The sequence below is a fragment of the Rhinopithecus bieti genome, unplaced genomic scaffold (assembly GCF_001698545.2).
Source record: "Rhinopithecus bieti isolate Rb0 unplaced genomic scaffold, ASM169854v2 scaffold_14549, whole genome shotgun sequence".
In the NCBI taxonomy this organism is placed as follows: Eukaryota; Metazoa; Chordata; class Mammalia; order Primates; family Cercopithecidae; genus Rhinopithecus; species Rhinopithecus bieti.
In genome coordinates, this window is record NW_016808027.1 from 1231024 (window position 1) to 1254653 (window position 23630).

The following is a 23630-nucleotide window of genomic DNA, read 5'->3' on the forward strand; positions in this document are numbered from 1 at the left end:
GCTGCCACATGCAACTATTGCAAATAGTGAGCAATTCCTGAATTCCTCCAAAACTACAAATTGGAACACAAAAAGAAGGAAGAAAATGGACTATGCTTTTCTGGAAAATGATACCCCATTAGGCATTCATGCTATGTGAGAGAAAAGACTTCATAGGATTAATTGATGTGTGCTTTTCATACCCACGAGCTTCTGCCACTTACTTGCTTTCCTCACTCAAGAGCAGTGGCTATTTCTGGTGTGAGCAGCAGCACAACCCATAGAATTTTAGACACAGTCATGTGGTGGAAATGATGTAAATGGTCTCTATCCATGCTTGAGTGGGTGGTGGTTACAGAGGTGTATACACTTGTGCAAGCTCCTCAAACTAGGCACTTACATGTGAGCATTTTATTGTATGTAAAATATATGATCTTTTGTTTTGAGGCTGTAGGGCAAGATATGTGGGAAAGTGTTTCCCTGAGGCCTGAATGAAGGTTGGAAGAAGGAGTGTTAGGTGTATGGAACATACAGTACCCATGCTTAGCACAACTTCTCAATGTCATCTCTCACTTGGACTATAACAATCTTTTTTTTTTTTTTTTTTTTTGAGACAAGGTCTTATTATGTTGTCCCAGGCTACAGTTCTGTGGTATGAACACATTTCACTGCAGCCTCAACCTCTTGGACTCAAGAGATCCTCTTGCCTCAGCTTCCCAAGTAGCTGGGACCACAGGCATGCACCATCACACCTGGCTATTTTTTTACCTTTATTTTTTGTACAGATGGGGTTCCACTATGTTGCCCAGGCTGGTCTCGAACTCCTGGGCTCAGGCTATCCTTGAGTCTCCACCTCTCAAAGTGCTGGGATTATACATACATAAGCCACCACGCCAGCCATCAATGTCTTATTAATAGGCCTCTCTGCCTTTACTCTTGCCTTCCTCCAGCCTGTTCTCCACATAACAACCAGCTTGATCTTAAAACAAAAATGGCATTTTGTCACTACCTTATTTAAAACCATTCAATTGTATTCCCTTTGCTCTTTCAGATGCAGACCAACAACCTGGAAGCGATCTTTAGGGTTTTCCATGGCCTGGCCTCTGTGCATCTCTCTGGTCTCATTTCACAGCACCATCACTGAGCCTTCTGTTTTCCTAAAGCTGCCACCCTAAACCTTAACACAGGCTCTTATCTCTGGCTGAACAGTTTTCTCCTGGATGGCACTGGCTTGTCCTTCAGCTTCCTCAGACCACTCTCCTGTTTTAGGCTCTATCACCAGATTCTGTTTAGTAATTTACTTTATTGTCACCAGATTTTTTGGCTCCCCTACCACAACAAACAGGCAAGGACTGTTATATTCATTGCACTTCTAGCTCCTACTTCAGTTCCTGCCACAATGAAAGGAGCTAGAAGTGCAATGAATATAATAGTCCTTATGTAAATATTGTTGGACAAATGAATTTGTTTATTTCTGATGTTTGAGATAGGGTCTTGCTCTGTCACTCAGGCTAGAGTGCAGTGATGTGGTGATGGCTCACTGTAGCCTCGAATTCCTGGGTTTAAGTGATCTTCTCACTTCAGCCTCCCAAGTAGCTGGAACTACAGGCACACACCACCACACCTGGCTAATTAAAAAGAAAAATTTGTAGAGACAGGGTCTCCCTATGCCACCCAGGCTGGTCTTGAAATCCTAGCTTCAAGCAATCCTCCCATCTTAGCCTCTCAAAGCACTGGGATTAAAGGAATGAGACACCAAGCCCTGCAAAATGGCTGTTTTTAAACTGGAGGGTAGCAAAGACAGACCTAGGTTTTTGAAAGGTCTCTGGTTCTAGTGAGGAAGGTGAAGGAAGTGAGTGAAACAGGCCGGAGGGAAGTAGTTGCCATTTCCGCAAAGGCTTAGGACCTCACCGGACCAACTTCCACTGTTGAGACAGGGTCTCCCTATGCCACCCAGGCTGGTCTTGAAATCCTAGCTTCAAGCAATCCTCCCATCTTAGCCTCTCAAAGCACTGGGATTAAAGGAATGATAAAAAATGAGACAGGTTTATTAGAAGTGACTTAAAGGCTGAGAAAGGGAGGCAGAGGCCAAGATAGTGATCTTTTGGATGCCCTAACTCTACTTCAGGCGAGCCATTCTCCTTTATATACCTGTTAAGATTTCATTGAGAAAGGCTTCATTACTGAAAATGAATTCCAGATCCCCTTTTTATAGTGGAACAAATGTCAGACTGGGATCAGGAGCCCTGAAGTCCAGGTCTGTCTCTTTCACTGCATGCCCATTCCAGAGCCTCAGGGTAGGCAGGGACCTAGATGGTATCTGGGACCAGGCCAGCTCTGACAGGCAGAATATATACAAGTGTGGTTGAGCCCTCAGGGACCTGCTCCAGCCTGAGTCCTTTCTTAGTCTGGCCTGAATTTCCTTAGAGTCTGAGGAAGGGGTCAATGAAACTGGCAATCACGTAACTGAGAGGTCCCAGGTCTGTATCTTAGCACATGCCTAGGGATATGCCATATGTCCTCCCACCCTCACCCCACCCCCTGCACCCCCAGCTAAAAGGGAGAGACCTGAAAGGATCTGGCAAGTGGGCTATGCTTGGCTGTGAGCCTGGCACTAAAGGCTCAGGGTCAACACTCAGAACCAGGATCCAAAACATATGGCTTAATCTAGGGGCATGGCAGCTGGCAAGAGCACCAGTATTCAGACCATGGACAGAGCTATGGACTCCCCAAGGCAAGTTTGCAGCCAGCAGCTGGGAGGACAGGCTATTCTGTCTCCAGCTACATGGGCTGGGGTCAGGGAGGACCCTGGCCCACCAGGGACCTGGAGATAGAGTTTTAAAAATCCAGGTTGAATCTCTGTCCCATAGACTAAAAAGTGTTCTCTGACCCTGCCTGGGCAGAGTTAGTGGCTCTGTCTTCTGTGTAGCTCATGTGATGCTGTACTGCCATTGTCTGTGAATAAGTCCATCTGTCTGTGCCAATTCAGTTTTGTATCCCTGGTCCCAATGTGGGGTGGTGGGGAGGTGGTTAGGACAGTAACTAGTCATTGAATGGATGGATGGACAAGTGAGTGGGTGGATGGACCAACAAACTAACTCAATATGTTGGGGAAAGGTTAAGAGGCCCAACAGGCAGATGGGTATTTGGGGGAACTCCATGCCCTTCTGATACCCTGTTTCCTAGTTTACTGCATTTGTTTATTCATTTATTTGGCAAACATTTACTGCACACCTACTATGTGCTGACCATGGGATGTTTATTATGGGGTATTTAAAGATGAACAAGACAGGGAACTGGTTACGGACTCTGGAGATAGCTACCCAGATTTGAATCTTGTCCCTGCCACTCACTAGCAGCCTAACGGTAAGAAAGTTACTTACTCTGTACCTCAGTTTTCTCATCTCTGAAATGAGGATAATCATAGCACCTACTTTCTGGGTCATCAAGATATTAAATGCACTGATGATTTTAAGCCCTTTAGAGCACCTGACACACGGTAAATTTTACCTAAGTGTTAGCTTTTACTCTGTGTTCTCAGGTCACAGGCCTGAGGGGGTAAGGAAAGGTAATGAACTCAACTGAGAATAACCAAGGTAGAAGAGTGTCAGCAGAGGCACAATTTGTTGAGGAAAGGGGTAGGGGAGGCATTGTGGGGGAAGCAGTCTTTGAGCTGAGATGTGTGGGGTGAGTTCAGATTTGATTTTGCATGCTATGAGGTGCACTTCTTAGTGTGACAGTAGCCAAATATCAGTCCTCATATCCTGAAAATTTGAGGTCACTAGGGACCTGGAGGCCACCCTGACCCACTGTTTCCTTTTAGGTTTAAGGCCCCTGGTAAAAGGTCTCAGTTCAAGGATACGCAGCAAGTTATTTAACAAATTGTTCATTGATTCTGTAAGAATTTACTAAGAACTTAGTAAGTGCCAGGCACTAGGCTAGGTGAGGATCCACAGATGAAACTATGCATTACCTACTCCAAAGGAGCTCACATTCTCAAATAGTGATAGAGGCCAAACATGAACCTAGATTCCCAGCCTGCCTACTAATAGCTCCTACTTTATATCAGGACAGTTCTCGGGCTGGAGCATCTTCTACAGGAAACAGGTCATTAGAGTTACTTTCCCAACTTTGGGCATATTTATTTATAAACTGTAGATGTCCTGAGGCAGGACCTTGTGTGTAATCCAACCTCTTTTTCCTTCAGAGCCCAGCGTTATCTAGACACTGTTTCTTTTTAAACACCACCACTACCACCGATGACTCACAATGACTTTCATAATCTGCTCTGAAACCTATCATTGTGCATGTTTGTTCATGTTATTTTGTCTTCCTTACCAATTTCTTGGCCCTTAGTCTCATTCTAGTTGTTATTCCCTTCTCCCTGCCTCTCCCTGCTTCCTGTCCCACCCTCAGCCCCATGGACTATAACCCCAGCTACGTAAGGATTAGTTAATATTTGTTTGAGTGTCTACACTCCATTAGCCCCACAAATTGCATACCGAATCTAGCCTACCCAGTTCATAGGGGCTGCCTTCCTACCTAGAAGGGGGACCGAGCAGAGAGCAATCACAGCCACCCTGCATTCCTTCTCTGGTTAGTGGCCTCATGATCCACAGAGATTGTGTATCCATTAGGCACAGCACTTGGAGCTGACAAACTTTTCAAGGGCCTAAAAAAAAATGTTTAAGAACAACCCTCCCACTTTTTTTTTAACAACCAAAATACAAAAAACTATAAAGTCAAAAACAATAAACTTTTAATTAAATGTCTACCAACATAAATTTATACCAACTTCATTACTTGTGTATGCAATTTTATTATGATAGTGACTAGCATATATCCCCTTCTTCCTTTATAAGTAGAACTAGGTTTTAGGTAGGTGCAAGGGTCACTCAGTAAAAGACCACACTTCCAGCCTCTTTTGAAGCTAGATGTGGTCATGTGACTAAGTTCTGACCATGGGAAGTGAGTATAAGTGATACCTGCCACTTTTGGTTGTGCAGTAGGGGATGAGCTCTTCTTCATCTTTCTCCCTACACACTTGTGAGAGTTACTACTATGGACAACTCCAGGGGCGCATGAGCAGTGCAGTCTGTGCAAATGATGCTCTTTGTCATTGTGAATGTGGCTGCTTTGTCCCTGGCTGTGATGCAGACCTTAAGGCAAGAGCTGGAGTGGATGCTGAGGTAGAATCCTGCCTACTAGCCCTGTACTCTCAGTGTACTGAGAAGTCTCTTTGTTATAGCAGCTTAGGCTGTACTGAACTATTTATAAACATTTTATTACATTTGAAAATAATTCGTAAGTTCAAGTTTCTCACTTTGGAAACATTCCACCTATGCACTGCGACTGCCATGAAATCAAATCCTATAATAACTTGAGTGCATGTAGCCAAATGATTTCTAAAGAAATTTTTAAAAATCCTTTCAATATTTTTTTCAGCAAAAAAAAAAAAAATAATACTTGATGTGGGATACAGACACACTTTAACATGGGATAGGACCTACAAATATAAATGTATCTAGCATCAATGAAATTCTGAAAAAGGCCTTGATCATTCTCAGTTCCTCAGTTCCCACAAGGTAGAAATTTCAGAATCACCTGTGATCTTTTCCTGTTAATTTATTCATTCAACAAATAGCATGTGGCAATAACTTTCAGACAATATATATAGTAGACAATAGCAAGATTGTATTCAGACATACCTAGGTTCCCGTCCTAATTCTCCTAGTTACTGTGTAACTTTGAGCAATCAATATAGGTCCCTACTTACCTCTAAAATGAGGACAATAATTTTATTGGCCAGGCATGATGACTCACACTTGTAATCCCAACATTTAGGGAGGCTGCAGTAAGAGAAATGGTTGAGGTCAGGAGTTTCAGGCCAGCCTGGCCAATATAGTGAGACCCTGTCTCTATTTTTTTTTTTTTTTTTTGAGATAGAGTCTCACTCTGTCACCCCAGGATGGAGGGCAGTGGCCCAATTTTGGTTCACTGTAACCTCCACCTCCCAGATTCAAGCGATTTTCTTGCCTCAGCCTCCTGAGTAGCTGGGATTACAGGCGTGTGCCACCACAACCAGCTAATTTTTTATATTTTTGGTAGAGATGGGGTTTTACCATGTTGGCCAGGCTGGTCTCGAACTCTTGCCCTCAAGTGATCCCCACCCACCTCGGCCTCCCAAAGTGCTGGGATTACAGGTGTGAGCCACTGTGCTCGGCCCCCTGTCTCTATTAAATAATAATAATAATAATGCCTACTTATTGTGTAATAAATAACTTGACTGGCCTTTGTCCCTGGTTTCTGGTAAAGAGACTTTAAACCCTTAGAACTTCCTAAGTAGCAGGAGTGTCTTTGTTATTTATGAGCTCCTTAGATTACACTTGAGTTTATGCTAACTAATGAGATGACACAGGGTGAGGATGGTCACCAGAAAGACCAACAATGTAATTAGAGGGTTGGGTCAATCTCCTAGGAGAGGTGGAGGACTGTGAAAGATTGAGTCCAGTCATGTGACCAATGATCCAAGCAATCATGCCTATGTAATGAGACCCCCAATAAAAACTCTGAACACCAAAGCTCAGTAGAGCTTCCCAGTTGGTGAACACAGCGATGTGCTAGGAAGGTGATGCCATGGGGGAGAGGCCATGAATGCTCTCCATTCAGAACCCTCCCAGACTCCACCCACCCGGATCTTCATTTAACTGGTCCTGACTTGTATCATTAGTGCCTTCCTGAGTTCTGTGAGTCATTCTAGAAAATTATTGTACCTTTGGGGGTCATGTGAAACTTTGAATTTACAGCCAGTTGGTCAGAAGCACAGGTGGCTTAGGGACCCCCCAAAATGCAGCTGACATCTGAAGTGAACATAGTTTTACTGGGGATTGTGCCATTAAACCTGTGGAGTCCATTGCCAACACTGGGTGGTTAGCATCAGAATTAAATTGTATTTCTGTACACCAGTTTGTGTGAGGATGCTACCTCAGAGGGTAGTAAAAGTTAAGAAAATAAACACAAAGCACTTGGCAATAATAGTGATTAGCTCATAAGGCTAGAAGGATTCAGTAAGATCAAATTCATGAAGTGCTTAGCTTAGTCACAGTACTTGAGATTGCTGTGAGCCACAAACTATGGAACTCATAATTTGCCCATTTTAATTGCTGAGTAATATTCCATTTCATGAAGATACCATGGAATATCCATTATTTTATTGATAGATACTTCAGCAGTTTCCAGTTTAGGGTATTAGTAACAAATTTTCAGTGAACATTGTCATATAAGCGTTTTTGTGGTATAGGTGTTTTCCTTTATTGTGAGTAAATTCCTAGGATTAAAACTAAATTATAGGGTCAGTGTATATTTAGTTTTATAAGAAATGCCAGACCATTTCTGAAAGTGTTTGTGCCATTTTACACTACCATCAAAAATATATGAGAGTTCTGGTTGCAGTACAACCTTGCCAATATTTGATGTTGTCAGTCTTTTACATTTTAACCATTCAGGTAAGAATGTAATGGAATTTCATTGTGGTTTTAATTTACATTTCCTTGATGATTAGTGATGCTGAGCACAGAAAATCAGAAAAAGAAAACAGAGAAACAATACACAGAACAAAGAGGTAAACAAAAAATAAAAGGTAAGACTTAAGCTTTAATATATCAACATTACCTTAAATCTAAACGGTCAGAATACACCAATTAAAAGACAGATTGGCAGAGTGGAAAAAAGAATGACCTAACTATATGCTGTCTATAAAATACTATTTTATTTATTTATTATTTTCAAAGAGATACGGTCTTGGCTCACACGGTGGCTCACACCTGTAATCCCAGCACTTTGGGAGGTCAAGGTGGGTGGATCACATGAGGCCAGGAGTTCAAGACCAGCCTGGCCAACATGGCGAAAACCCATCTCTATTACAGCTACAAAAATTAGCTGGGCATGGAGGCATACACCTGTAATTCCAGCTACTCGGGTGGCTGAGGCACGAGAATCACTTGAACTTGGGAGGCAGAGGTTGCTGTGAGCTGAGATCATGCCTCTGCACTCCAGCCTGGGCAATGGAATGAGACCCTTTCTCAAAATAATGACAATAATAATAATTAAGAGACAAGGTCTTGCTCTGTTTCCCAGGCTGCAGTGCAGTGGTATGATTGCAGCTCACTGTAATCTCAAATTCCTGGGCTCAAGCAATCCTCCCTGCCTCTGCCTCCCAAGTGGCTAGTACTGCAGGTGAATACTACCACACCTAGTGAATTTTTTTTTTGTAGAGACAAGGTCTCACTCTGTTGTCCAGGCTACTCTCAAACTCCCAGCCTCAAGCAATCCTCTAACCTGGGGCTCCCAAAAAACTCACTTTAAATACAATTATGCATGGCTTAACAACAGGGACATACTCTGAGAATGAGCTGTTAGGTAATTACGTCATTGTGTGAACATCACAGAGCACACTTAAACAAACATGGATGGTATAAGCCTACTATACACCTAGGCTATATGCTATAGCCTACTGCTCCTAGGCTACAAACTTGTACAGCACATTATTGTACTGAATAATGTAGGCAACTGTAGAACAATGGTTAAGTATCTGTGTATCTAAACATATCAAAACGTAGTAAAGGGAGAGTAAAAATGTGGTCTATAGAGCACTTACCACGAATGAAGCTTGCAGGGCTGGAAGTTGTCCTGGGTGAGTCTGTGTGTGAACAGTGAGTGAATGTGAAGGCCTAAAACATTATTGTACACTACTGTAGGTGTAAACATTGCACACTTAGGTTACACTACCTTTATTTTAAAATATTTTCTTTCTTCAAAACAAGTTAACCTTAACTTACTGTAACACTTTTATTTTATAAACATTTAAATGTTTAAACTTTTTGACTCTTTCTATAATAATGGCCTACAGCACACATTGTATACTTGTATAAAATATTTTCTTTATATCTCTATTCTATATGCTTTTTTCTATTTTAAATTTTTTCTTTTCTAAAACTTTTTAATTTTTTTAGTTAAAACTAAGACATACACGGTGGGGGGTCTTGGCAGCTGGAGGAGGAATAGTTGCGGGTGAAGATGGCAGCAGCCAAGGCTGCGAACTGCATCATGGAGGTGTCCCGTGGCCAGGCGGAAAGCAGCGAGAAGCCCAATGCTGAGGACGTGACATCCAAAGATTACTACTTTGACTCCTACGCCCACTTTGGCATCCACGAGGAGATGTTGAAGGACGAGGTGCGTACCCTCACGTACCGCAACTCCATGTTTCACAACCGGCACCTCTTCAAGGACAAGGTGGTGTTGGACGTTGGCTCAGGCACCGGCATTCTCTGCATGTTCGCCACCAAGGCCGGGGCCCGCAAGGTCATTGGGATCAAGTGTTCCAGTATCTCTGATTATGCCGTGAAGATCGTCAAAGCCAACAAGTTAGACCACGTGGTGACCATCATCAAGGGGAAGGTGGAGGAGGTGGAGCTCCTAGTGGAGAAGGTGGACATCATCATCAGCGAGTGGATGGGCTACTGCCTCTTCTACTAGTCCATGCTCAACATCGTGCTCTACGCCCGGGACAAGTGGCTGGTGCCCGACGGCCTCATCTTCCCAGACCGGGCCACGCTGTATGTGACGGCCATAGAGGACTGGCAGTACAAAGACTACAAGATCCACTGGTAGGAGAACGTGTATGGCTTCAACATGTTTGCATCAAGATGTGGCCATCCAGGAGCCCTAGTGGCTGTGTGGACCCAGCAGCTGGTCACCACGCTGCTCATAAAGGCACGTGGACATCTACACCGTCAAGGTGGAAGACCTGACCTTCACCTCCCCATTCTGCCTGCAAGTGAAGCGGAATGACTACGTGCACGCCCTGGTGGCCTACTTCAACATCGAGTTCACGCGCTACCACAAGAGGACCGGCTTCTCAACCAGCCCTGAGTCCCCGTACACGCACTGGAAGCAGACAGTGTTCTACATGGAGGACTACCTGACCGTGAAGACGGGCGAGGAGATCTTCGGCACCATCGGCACGCGGCTCAACGCCAAGAACAACCGGGACCTGGACTTCACCATTGACCTGGACTTCAAGGGCCAGCTGTGCGAGCTGTCCTGCTCCACTGACTACCGGATGCGCTGAGGCCCGGCTCTCCCGCCCTGCACGGGCCCAGGGACTGAGCGTTCCTAGGCGGTTTCGGGGCTCCCCCTTCCTCTCCCTCCTTCCCACAGAAGGGGGTTTTAGGGGCCTGGGCTGGGGGGATGGGGAGGGCACATCGTGACTGTGTTTTTCATAACATGTTTTTGTATGGTTGCATTTACGCCAATAAATCCTCAGCTGGGGAAAAAAAAAACAAAAAACTAAGACATACACATAGTAGCATCAGAATCATCAGGTTGTCACTAGGCAACAGAAATTTTTCAGCTCCATTATAATCTTATGAGACTACCATCATATATGTGGTCTGTTGTTAACCAAAACATCGTTATGTGGTATATGACTGTATAACAATAAAGGCAGGTTGAAAGTAAGAGGGTGAAAAGGGATATATCATGTAAAACTAACCAAAGGAAAGCAGAGTGACTACAATAATATCATATAAAGTAAGCTTCAGGGGAAAGAAAATTATTAGAGACAGAGAAGAACACTATATAATAATAAAAGGGTCAATTCACCAGGAAGACATAGCAATCACAAATGTGTATGTATCAAACAACAGAGACACAAAATACGTGAAGCAAAAACTTACAGAATCCAAAGGTGAAATACATAAATCCACAACAGTTGGAGATTTCAACACCTCTCTCTCAACAATCAGTAGAACAATGAGACAGAAGATCAGCAAGGATATAGAACAACTCACCCAATATCATTAACCATTGATTCTAATTAACATTTATAGAACACTGCATCCAACAACAGCAGAATACAGATCCCTTAAAGTGCCCATAGCTTGAGGCCAGGTGTTTAAGACCAGCCTGGGCAACATAGTGAGAACCTGTCTCTTAAATAAATAAACAAATGGGGGCGGGGGGAAGCTCAACATCACTAATCATCAGAGAAATGCAAATCAAAACCACCATGAGACACCATCTCATGCCAGTCAGAATGGTGATTATTAAAAGGTCAAAAAACAACAGATGCTGGTGAGGTTGCAGAGAAAAAGGAATGCTTTTATACTGTTGGTGGGAGTGTTAATTACTTCAATCATTGTAGAAGACAAGTATGGTGATTCTTCAAAGACCTAGAGGCAGAAATACCATTTGACCCAGCAATCCCATTACTGGGTATACACCCAAAGGAGTATGAATCATTCTATTATAAAGATACATGCACATGTATGTTCATTTGCACTATTCACAATAGCAAAGACATGGAATCAATCCAAATGCCCATCAATGATAGACTCAATAAAGAAAACGTGGTACATATACATTATGGAATACTATGCAGCAATAAAAAGGAACAAGATCATGTCCTTTGCAGGGACATGGATGGAGCTGGAAGTCATTATCCTCAGCAAACTAATGCAGGAACAGAAAACCATACACCCCATGTTCACTTACAAGTGGGAGTTGAATGATGAGAACACATGGACACATGGGGTGGGGGAACAACACACACCAGGGCCTATCGGGGTGGGGTGGGGAGACAGAGAGCATAAGGAAGAAGAGCTAATGGATGCTGGGCTTAATACCTAGGTTATGGAATGATCTGTGCAGCAAACCACCATGGCACAACTTTACCTATGTAACAAACCTGCACATCTTGCACATGTACCCCTGAACTTAAAAGTTGAAGATTTAAAAATTCATCTTATGAAGCTAGTATTTCCCTTCTACTCAAATCAGGCAAAGAAGTACAAAAGAAAGAAAACTACAGGCAATAACCCTCATAAACTTAGATGTAAAAAATCTTCAATGAAATATTCGCAAATCAAATGCAAGAAAGTAGTAAAAGATTTATACAGCTGGGGTTTATTCCAACTATGCAAGGCTAGTCAACATTCAAAAAACAGTCAACGTAATGTACATATTAATGGGCTAAAGAAAATCACATGATTCTATCAATCAGTACAGAAAAGTTTTCTCAAATTTCAACACCATTCATGATAAAACTCTGAGAAAATTGCAGTAAAGGGAGAACTTCCTCAGCTTGATAAAAGCATCTACCAAAACCTACAGCAAACATTATATTTAATGGTGAAAGACTTAATGTTTTCCCTCCAAGACTGGAAACAAAGCAAGGATGTCTGCTATTACTACTCTTATTCAACACAGTACTGAAGTTTTAGTCAGTGCTATAAGGCAAAAAAAGGGGGATTACAGGCATACATATCAGAAAGGAAGAAAATAGAACTGTCCCAATTTGCAGATGACATGATGGTCTCCATAGAAAATCCTAAAGAATCTACAAAAAACTCATAGGACTAATAAGTGAGTTTAGTAAAGAAGTAGGACCCAAGATAAATATACAAAAATCAACTGCATTTCTATATACTCACAGTGGAAACAAAAATTTTAAATACCATTTACAATCACTCAAAAAAGAGTGAAATACTTAGGTATAAATCTAACAAAACACACATAGGATTTGTATGCTGAAAGCTACAAAGTGTTGATGAAACAAGTCAAAGAAGATCTAGATAAATGGTGAGAGATATTGTGTTCATGGACTGGAAGACCCAATGTAGCATATATGTCAATTCTCCCTAAGTTGATAATAAAGTTTAATGCAATTCCTATAAAATCCCAAAAGATTTTATGTGGCCACCAATCCAGATCTACCAACAGTTTTGTTTTGTTTTGTTTTGTTTTGTTTTGACACGGAGTCTCGCTCTGTCGCCCAGGCTGGAGTGCAGTGGCGCAATCTTGGCTCACTGCAAGCTCCACCTCCTGGGTTCACACCATTCTCCCACCTCAGCCTCCAAAGTAGCTGGGACTACAGGCGCCCGCCTAACTTTGTTTTTGTATTTTTAGTAAAGATGGGGTTTCACCATGTTAGCCAGGATGGTCTCGATCTCCTGACCTTGTGATTCACCTGCCTCAGCCTCCTAAAGTGCTAGGATTACAGGCATGAGCCACTGCGCCCGGCTCCAACAGTATTTTTTAGACATACATATCGTTCTAAAATTTGTATGGAAAGGCAAAGGAACTAGAATAACTAAAACCATTTCGAGGAAAAAATAAAGTGGAATCAATCATGCTACCTGATTTCAAGATTTATTATATAGTTACAGCAACCAAGACTGCAGTGCAGGTTGAATATCCCTTATCTGAAATGCTTGGGACCAGAAGTGTTTCAGATTTTAGATTTTTTTTTTTTTAGTTTGAAATATTTATACATGCACAATGAGATAGCTTGAGGACAAGATCCAAGTTTAAACACAAAGTTCATTTATGTTTCATATACACTTTATACACACAACCTGAAGGCAATTTTATACAATAATTTAAATAATTTTGGCATGAAACAAAGTGTGGATACACTGAACCATCAGAAAGCAAAGGTGTTAACATCTCCACCACCCATATGGATGATCTGTGATTGTTTGGCATCACCATCATTCCTGATTCTGAATTTATACGCTACCAATAAGCAATCATTTTCTAACACTTATTCACACATAAGTACTTAACAGTAAAAAATATGACATACCAGTAATACAATGAAAAAAATAGTGTATTCAGGTTAAGTGAGCCAGCACAGTAGTGTCACGAGAATACCTGTATCAGCTGTTAAGCAACAATAACAAATAACAGTAGGCTTTCAGTTTCCAAGTATGATGCTATGTTTTGACTAAAAGGTTACTGTACACTGTATTTTATTTTTAGGTGAGAAGAAGCATCAGAAGCAGTTGAGGGACCAAGAAGTGGGTTCTGTAGAGAGGAAGAAGCATTCCTCTGGATGGCTTTTTTAAATGTGTCTTTCAGAGTCATCTGCCTCATTAATGATGCTTTTTGTCTTAGAAGTCTCTCCTTGATTTTATAAACTGACATGATTTCTTGTTCTGTTATGAATGCATGCTGCTCTAGTCCTTTAATAAGCCCATCACACATTTTTACCACGTCATCTATAGGCACTTTTTCTGCAGTGTTATCATCTTCATTATCATTATTATCATGATCACCTTGATTCAGAACCATTTTTGTTACTTCACCATTGGACAATGAATGAACAACTGGAGCCTCATTATTACTGTTAAAAACATCTTTGATATCCTCTTCTTCCAGCTTACTGACAGTCTCTGGATGTATATTTTTTGTATACATAAGGAGGTCAGACATTATTTTTTTCTCACTTGACATACAGAATTCTTCCAAGTTACCATCTTGTTCATCATCATTACTGAACTTGCCAGTAAACTTCTCTGCTGCTTCATGACCAGCAGATGCTTTATTGCCACAAATCTTTAAAAATTTAATGCCATGTCTTTTCTTAAATTTCTGCAACCAGCCTGTTGAATATTCACAGTTCCCCTCAATTTTTAGTTCATTGTGATAGATCTTTGCTTGTTTCATGATCAGCACACCATTAAGTGGCATGTGTTCACTGCGACGCTGACGGATCCACTCTTTCAATACACGATCAAGATCTTCATTTTTAGCTTTATGAAGTGTTTTTCTATTTTTCAATAGTATCTGCTCATCACTTTCAGCATAAAACTTCAATAGTTTATCCTTCTGTTTCTTCAGGTCATATATGGTGGTCATTCCAACACCATACTCTTCTGTAAGATGTTTCACACTTACACCACTGTCCAGTTTCTCCAACAACTTGACTTTCTGTGCTATAGATAAACATAAATGCTTCCTCTTTTTCTTATCACTGATATTCACAGGGGTATCTTCAGATCTTTTTGACATTTTCAACAATATATTTACACCACACAGCAGAGAATAAGCAAAAAAATGCAGTGAGTAATGCACATAGGTCTTGGCCCCATGTGGGGCATTTTGGGAAACGTGTTGTTGGTGTGTCCAGCCTGCACACAGGCCATTTAATTACCCTTTGTGGGAATGCATGGGTAAATCCAGGTGTGACAGAAAAATTGCAGCAAAGAGCTGGGAGGGTCTTTTCCCCTTGGGGATGTTGCATGAACTGTGTGTTGTGCACCTGTGTTTTCACTGCAACTTACGTAAGTTCAGGTATGAAATTTTCCACTGGTGGTGTAATGTCAGTACTCAAAAAGTTTAGGATTTTGGAGCATTTCAGATTTCAGATTTTTAGATTATGGATGCTCAACCTGTATTGGTAGAGGAATAAACATATAGATCAATGGAACAGAATACAGCAACTGGAAATAGGATTACACAAATATGTGCCACTGGTTTTGACAAGGCATAAAAGCAATTCAATGGAGGAAACATAGCCTTTTGAACAAATGGTGTTGGTGTAATGTAACATGCATATGCAAACAAACAAAAGAAGAACAGCAGCAACAGCAACCAAAGTTTTACACCTATTTTAAAAAGTAACTTAAAATGTACCATAGACTTAAATGTAAAATTAAAAAATCTTTTAAAAAATAGACAGTAGAAGGTCTTCAGGATCTAGGGCTGGGCAAAGAGTTATTAAACCAAAAGCATCAATAAAAGGAAAAGTGGATAAATTGGACCTTATCACAATGACAAACTTTTGCTCTGCAAAGGGTACAGTTAAGAGGATGAAAATACAAGCCATACACTATGAGAAACTATTTACAAAGCACATATTCGACAAAGGGCTAATATCTAGAATGTATAAAGATATCTAAAAACTCAACAGTACAAAAAACAATCAGAAAATGGGCAAAAGACATGAACAGACATTTCATTGAAGGGAATATACACGTGGTAAATAAGCACATGAAAAGATGTCTTACATCATTAGTCAACAGGAAAATACAAATTAAAACCACAAGACACCACCACACACCTATTAGAATGGCTAAAATAAAAGCTAATGCTCATGAGGATGCAGAGAAACTGGATCATTCATACACTGGTGGTGGGTATGTAGAATGGTATAGCCACTCTGGAAAGCATTTTGATAGTTTCTTAAAAAACGAAACATGTAACTACCATGCAACCCAGCAACTGCACTCCTGGACATTTATTCTGGAGAAGTGAAAACTTACGTTCACACAAAAACCTGTACACAAATGTCTACAGTACCTTTACTCAGAATATCCGAAAACTGGAAACAACCCAGGTGCTCTTCAGTGAGTGAATGGCTAAATAAACTGCAGTACATTCATACTATGGACTACTACTCATCAATAAAAAGAAATGAACTATTGATACATGCAACAACTTGGATAAGTCTCCAGAGAATTATGCTGAGTGAAAAAAAAAATCTAAAAGGTTGCATACTGTATGATTCCATCCATCTATACAACACAGACGTTCGCCAGGAATTAACAAGCAGTGTAACTACAAAGAGCAACATGAGGGATCCTTGTGGTGATGAAAATATTCTGCATCTTGACTGTATCAATGTCAGTATCCTGGCTGTGATATTGTACTACAGTTTTGCAAGGTGTTTCCATTGGGGGAAGCTGGGTAAAAGATACACATAATCTGTCCGTATTATTGCTTACAACTGCATATGAGTCTCCAATTTTCTCAAATAAAACATTTGATTAAAATAATACATATGTGATTTCTCTTGTCCAAACTCTGATAATTTGAACCCTTCATCAGACTGGAAAATTTCTCTTCTATTCCTAGTTTGCTGAGTATTTTGGTCAGAAGAGGTGTTTATTTTTGCCAACAGATTTATCTGTATGTATTGAACATAATCATAGCTTTTATTTAAAAAAAGTTTTTGTTTTATTATTTCTTCCAATGAAGGCTTTTAAGGTAAATTACATTGTTTGATTTCAGAAAGCAAAACCAACCTTGCATTCCTGGGATAAACCCTACTTCACCATGATGTATTAATCTTTTTATAAATTGCTGGATTTGATTTGCTAATATTTGCTTGGGATCTTTATGTCTATGTTTATGAAATGTTTTTCAGACACCTATGGTGTCTGAAAAGTCTTTAGTAAAAGTTCATTCAATTCAGACTTGTTTAAATGATATTCTAACTGCAACATAGCTGATGTTATTGTCCAGACACCCCCTCAGAGCCTAGACAGTCATTCCCTCAGCTTCTGGAGTTGGTTGCTGATGATTCACAACTGAGTCCTTCTCTGGGGGCCCCCCTCCATCAAGAGAAGCAGTCTTGCCAAAAAAAAAAAAAAAAAAAAAAAACACAGCACCTCTCCACGTGTGGCCTGTATCCATGACTGGTCAATGCAAGGATATGAGTTTCTGGCCTCCTTGCTTCAATGTGGAACTACTCTGAAGGGTCATCCTAGGCTCCAGACATCCCTTGAGATTGGTAAAGGCCTCTGCTGAAACCGTTTTGCAGGCCAATTTCTCGCTCTGCCTACAAATTCCTCCTTCCTTCACTTTCTTACAGGTGCTGATCTTTAAGTTCTCCCTATCCGCACCAATAACCTTGTAGGCAAGCTAATCTCCCTCTTGCGACCCCCAGGGGCTCAACCCAGGACACACCACGTTACCCTGTTTTTCTTTTCACAGCACTTAACACCTTATACATGAAATAACTTTATTTACTTAATACTTAAATATTTATTGTCTGCTGTAAGAATGTAAGCTTACCAGGACAGAGCTTTCTCATACGCTATGCACCGCTGTATCAAGCGCCTAGGGCAGGGCCTGCAGAACACAGCAAGCACTGAATACTGGTTGTTGAATGAACGGAGGAGGCCGGCCTGCGCTGGGTGCTGGGATCACACATCACCCCTCCAGTTTTTAACACGCACCTGGGAGCCGTGGCTTGGGGCGTGCCCCTGAGTCCCCGCCCCTCATACCACGCCCCCAGGCCCAGGGAGAGGGCGGGGTCCCGCGGACGCAGCGGTGGGCACGATGCGGCAACCCGCCGTTCGGCTCGTGCGCCTGGGTCGGGTGCCGTACGCCGAGCTGCTGGGGCTGCAGGACCGCTGGCTGCGGCGGCTGCAGGCAGAGCCAGGCACTGAAGCCCCGTCGGGGACTGAGGCGGGCGCGCTACTGCTCTGCGAGCCCGCGGGGCCCGTGTACACGGCCGGGCTGCGCGGCGGCCTGACGCCCGAGGAAACTGCGCGGCTACGGGCCTTGGGCGCCGAGGTGCGCGTCACAGGCCGCGGTGGCCTGGCCACCTTCCACGGCCCGGGCCAGCTGCTTTGCCACCCGGTACTCGACCTGCGGCGTCTCGGTCTGCGCTTGCGCATGCACGTAGCGGCGCTGGAGGCGTGCGCCGTGCGCCTGTGCGAGCTCCAGGGCCTGCAGGGGGCCCGCGCACGGTCCCCGCCCTACACCGGCGTCTGGCTGGGCGATCGCAAGATCTGCGCGATCGGTGAGCGCTGCGGCAGAGGGCGGGACCTGAGAGCCGGGGTCGGAGCTTGAGGCCTGGGGGCAGGGTCTGACGGGGCTGGACCAATGGAGGTGAGGGTAGAACTCGGGCCGGGAGGAGGGGTATCTAGCGCGGGCCTTGAATCAAAGCTACCCGCTGCGTTTGAGTTTTTAAGCCCTTTCCCTGATACCATATATTCAGAAGCAGAAGGCACGTTACATCATCTAGTCCAACACGCATTTCTGTGAATGGAGAGACAGGAGAAGTGGATTGCCAGGTTACTTACTGCGAATCACAATGTCATGGCAATAAGGGTGCTAATTTTCAAACTTTTTTTTTTTTTTTTTTTTTAAGACGGAGTCTCGCTGTATCTCCCAGGCTGGAGTGCAGTGACGCAACCTCGGCTCACTGCAAGCTCCGCCTCCCGGTTTCACGCCATTCTCCTGCATCAGTCTCCCGAGTAACTGGGACTGCAGGCGCCCACCACCAGCCCGGCAAATTTTTTGTATTTTTAGTAGAGATGGGGTTTCACTGTGTTGGCCAGGATGGTCTCGATCTCATGACCTCTTGATCCGCGCGCCTCGGCCTCCCAAAGTGCTGGGATTACAGGCGTGAGCCACTGCGCCCGTCCCCAAACTTTTTTTAAGTATTGGAATCTGTTAAAAGACATTTCCTGGAATCCTCATGATGAGTGCAGCTGCCTTGAAGCCACGCACCCCTTCCTTTCATTTGTTTCCTTTTCCCATCTGTGCACAATCCCTTGTTTCTCCAGAAACAAAATTTGAAAACCAGTGATCTAGTCCAGTTCTCTCATCGCCCTGAGAGGGACCCCGAAGCCCGGAGAGTGGAGGGTATCTACTCTAAGACGCTTTGACTTGCCTTGCAGGAGTCCGCTGTGGAAGGCACATCACATCCCACGGCCTGGCTCTCAACTGCTCTACGGACCTCACGTGGTTTGAGCACATTGTGCCCTGTGGACTGGTTGGGACAGGCGTCACTTCCTTGAGTAAGGAGCTCCAGAGGCACGTCACCGTGGATGAAGTAATGCCACCTTTCCTTGTGGCCTTTAAGGAGATCTACAAGTGCACACTGATCTCAGAGGACAGCCCCAACTGAAGAGTACTCATAACAGTGGGGATGCTCCTGCCTTGGGAAGCACGAAGCCTGACTTGAGTCACCTACTGAAACCCAGATTTTAGACCTGGCGTATCATTCACTGATCATGAAACTAAGGACATACCATGAGCTCTGAGCCACTGTTTTCATATGTATCCTGTTTTATTTATATCTAGATGTGTATACACATGCTGTATAAAACATTAGCACTACTATTGACAGCAGTGTCTCAGCTTAGAGAAATTCAGATGTCATAGATTGTCATTTCTCTATTGTTACTTCCTCAATACTGTGTCTAACTGAGCAATTCTGGGCTCTAGTTCCCTCAATTTTGTGGAAATCAAATCCCTGAATGGCACAGGTGAAGGTGATACGATATGGTGCTTTTTTATTCTCAAGAGACCTGGGTTCTTTCTGCAATAAAGGGAAAAGGGAAGAACCTTCAAAGAATAAAATGGAATCTTACCTTCCTGGGTTTGATTCCCCAAGTTTGATAATTTTGCAGTTTTTAGTTGGGTTACCCTGAGCTAGGCCAAAGACTGGAGGAAGAACAAGAATAATTTCTCACACTGTACAAATGCCAAAGATAGAAGTGAGTTTTTTATATGAGACCTGTAAGTTTGTAAGGCTGCGTATTATCTGTTGCTGTGTAACAAATCATCAAAACTTAGTGACTTAACAGTAAACATTAATTATCGTTTTTGGGTCAGGAATTTGGGGGAAGCTTAGCTGGGTGTTTCTAGGTTGGGGTCTCCCACGAACTTGCAGTTATTCAAAGACTTGGCTGGGCTCTAGGATTGGCGCCCCATATGGTGCACTTGCTTGCCTGGTTGGTTATGGTTGTTGACAAGAGGCCTCAGTTCCTCACCATGTGGACCTCTCTATAGGGCTGCTTGATAGTTCTCATGACAGGGCAACTGGCTTCCCCTAGAGCAAGTCATGACAAAGAGAGACAATCTGGAAGCCAGAAGCCACAATGTTTTTTATGACCCAGCCTCAGAAATCACACAGGCATTTCTGTAGTCTTCTAAAGATGAGCCCTGTTCAGTGTGGAAGGGACTTAACTAGGGCAACAAGAGGTGAGGATTATTAGGGGCCATCTTGAAGAATGCCTACCACAGCCTTTTAAGAGTGGAAAGAGCCTTGAATGAGAAGTCAGGGGACCCTGGTTCCAGTTCTGGCTCTGTGGAAAAGTCGTTTACTCTCTGGTCTTCAGTTTCTCCTTAAACCAGTGCTGTTCAACAGAAATATAATGCAAGCCACATTGTAATTTGACATTTTATAGGATCCATGTGAAAAAGGTAAAAGAAATGGGTGATGTTAATTTTTTTTTTTTTTTTAAGAAATGAGGCCTCACTATGTTGCCCAAGCTGGTCTCAAACTCCTGGGCTCAAGGGGTCCTTCTGCCTCAGCCTCACAAAGTGCTGGGATTACAGGTATGAGCCACCATGCCTGGCCTATGATGTTAATTTTAGTATTTTAATTAACCCAATATGCAAAAATATCAATATAAAGCAATATAAATGTTTTCTTGAGATATTTCACGTTCCTTTTCTCATGCTGAGTCTTCAAAATATAGAGTGTATTTTATACTTATAGCACACCTCATTTTGGACTAGCCACATTTTAAAAGTGCTCATTGGTCACATGAGGATGGTGCCTTAGACCCACCATTCTCACATGTAAAGTCCCTTTGAGTTCCCAAGGTTCTGTGGTCTCACTGGCTTTTAGAAAGAAAGGTAAATCCTCCTTACATCTGAGGTCTGATTTTTTTTAATGCAAATAATTTATATCAATTATTCAAGCTGAAAAGGACTTTAGAGGTTTATTCCTACCCCTTCATTGTAAAGAGATGAAAACAAGAATTAGGAAAAACCTCAAAGTCAAAGTAAATTAATGCCAAAGCCAGCACTGAGTCTCAGGTATAAGCCCCTTTCTCATGCTCTTTTCCTGGTGTGCACACTGATTTAGAGCTTGGAACAATAAGGTTTAAGTGTCATGGACATTCCATCAATATTAGTTGACTGATGGTTTATCACCTGTAATTTGGTCCATATTCTTCCTGGGCCTTAGTTTCCCATCCACAGGGCCACTGCTGCTGTTGTAGGGGTGTGGGAGTGAGGAGTCATTGATAATTACTTTATTATTGCCAAAAAGGAAAATAATTATTCCAGGAAAAGTGGAGTTAGATTCTCATAGATGGAAGGCCATGCACAGTGTTTCTACCTATCTGATACTCAGCCTCCCTCTCTAGCAGCCCTAACAAATGACCATACAACTTGTTCTTGAATGCTTCCAGAGACTGGAAAAGAAATAGACATGTACTCAGCACTTATGTATAGTGCCACATACAGTCATACTGTGTTAGCCTCTTAAGTACATGCCCTCATTTGACAGCCTGTTCCATTCTTCTGGACCATAGAGAATCTGTACACAGTTGTAGTGGCTGATTTGCTTGACCTTCTTGAACCTCAGTTTCATTACATGAAACAAGGATGGTGGTAAGAATTAGATGACATAATTATAGGTAAAGCATTGAGGGTAATGTTGGCCCAGAGTAAAACTTCAGTAAATCTTAACATTATTGTTATCACCGTCTGTCCTCCATGAGCCTTCTCCAGGGAAATTATCCCCAGATCCTTTGAGTTCCCCTCAAGGCAATAGGCTCCGCAGGAGTAGAGCTGCTTCTGCCTTGTTTCCTTCTGCATCTCCAGCACGTAGTAGTGGGCTTGACATACAGAAGGCTATTTGAACATATCGATTAAGGGGAATTGAACTGTTTAAACTCTTCTCCCAGCCTGCCCATCTGTCTGTGCACCAGCCCCAGCTCATGTGTGTCCCATTAGGTGCAGCACTCGCGGCTGAGCACAGCAGTCTTGGTGTGGACAGACCAGCACAGAGTATAGGAAACTGTTGCTTCCTGTGCTGGACTTGGGGAACACAAACTGGCCCTCGTGGTGCTGGCCTGCAGGGGTGTTCTTTTTGGCTTACGGAATTTTATATATGTGTGTATGTATCTGGTTAAGTTTAGTAATTGCCAACATTTAAAAAATGGGAAATTGTCATGTAAAAATTTGGTTTTCTGGCTTCTCATGAAAATTGGAGAGATCTGGAAACATTGGGCCATCTGCCTGACAATCGGAGGCAGGTATGGTTTTTTTTGTTGTTGTTTTGTTGTGTGTGTGATGGAGTCTCACTCTGTCGCCCTGGGTTCAAGCGATTCTCCTGCCTCAGCCTCTCAAGTAGCTGGGATTACAGGCATCTGCCACCATGCCCAGCTAATTTTTGTATTTTTAGTAGAGATGGGGTTTCACCATGTTGGCCAGGCTGGTCTTGAACTCCTGGCCTCAAGTGATCCACCCGCCTCGGCCTCCCAAAGTGCTGGGATTACAGGTGTGAGCCACCATGCCCAGCCAGAAGCAGGTATGTTTTTAAAATTGCAATTTCCAGTTGGCTGCAGCACCTCTCCTCCCTTCCCCACTTGTTGACATTAGCTTCCTGGCCCCTGTAGGCATTTGAGTTGGTGACCCCTAATCTAGACATTTCCTTGTTCTGAGACACAGCAGACTCTCGGTGGACCCATCATAGTATTGGTTTTACACCATAGTCATGGGGAGCCCTTTAAGAAAGGGCCATCACTTACTCATTCCTGTGTCCCTGGCCCCTGGCTCAGGACCTGGCACAGAATAGACAGCAGAAAATGTATGATAGTTTTTAATCTTCACCAAATATTTCTGGCTCTCTGCTTTCTGGACACATGGCAGGATTGTGCTTTGTGGCCCCCACGTGGGTAAGTAGGGACAAGGTCAAATTCTTCTGGTTAATTTATGAATGGAGGTGGCATGTCACTTCTGAGCTGGAGCATTGACTAGCTGGTGCCAGGCCCTTCAAAGTTTCCCTCTGGAACAGTGACCAACAACGTTGAAGATGGTGGCTGCTTCCTGAGGGACTGCAGTGATCAGAGCCCCCTGCTGATGATGGACATGCATTGGAGTTCAGCCACGTATATGTCACAGCACAACCTAGCCTGCTATAACTAACGTAATTGTTTATATTAATCAGAACTCTTATATTTGTAAGTGTGGAGAGCCAATTCTAACATGAGCCAAAAAAATAACAAGGGTGGGGGTTATTGGAAAAGGTACTAGAGTCTCATAGAATCCAA

General features: G+C 42.9%; 2 protein-coding genes and 1 pseudogene across 4 annotated transcripts; 2 read left to right on the forward strand and 1 right to left on the reverse strand.

Moving 5' to 3' along the window:
- The first annotated feature begins 8161 nt into the window (after positions 1 to 8161).
- Positions 8162 to 10319, forward strand: LOC108537649 (protein arginine N-methyltransferase 1 pseudogene; annotated as a pseudogene). Its single transcript, XR_001887879.1, has one exon. The product of XR_001887879.1 is annotated as a protein arginine N-methyltransferase 1 pseudogene (transcript).
- Positions 10320 to 13339: 3020 nt separating this feature from the next.
- LIPT2-AS1 (LIPT2 antisense RNA 1) lies at positions 13340 to 18205 on the reverse strand. The gene is made up of 2 exons (XM_017885293.1): positions 17620 to 18205; positions 13340 to 15212 (listed from the first exon to the last, which is right to left on the reverse strand). The coding sequence occupies exon 2, from the start codon at positions 14830 to 14832 to the stop codon at positions 13774 to 13776; it is 1059 nt and encodes a 352-aa protein (XP_017740782.1). The 5' UTR covers positions 14833 to 15212; positions 17620 to 18205; the 3' UTR covers positions 13340 to 13773.
- Positions 17635 to 22691, forward strand: LIPT2 (lipoyl(octanoyl) transferase 2). 2 transcript variants are annotated; one of them, XM_017885295.1, is made up of 2 exons: positions 17635 to 18390; positions 19236 to 19355. In XM_017885295.1, exons 1-2 carry the CDS (start codon positions 17887 to 17889, stop codon positions 19353 to 19355), a joined length of 624 nt encoding a protein of 207 aa, XP_017740784.1. In that variant the 5' UTR covers positions 17635 to 17886. The 2 variants fall into 2 exon arrangements, with proteins under 2 accessions (XP_017740784.1, XP_017740783.1); XM_017885294.1 differs by having other exon boundaries at positions 17646 to 18352; positions 19236 to 22691.
- The last annotated feature ends 939 nt before the right edge of the window (positions 22692 to 23630 follow it).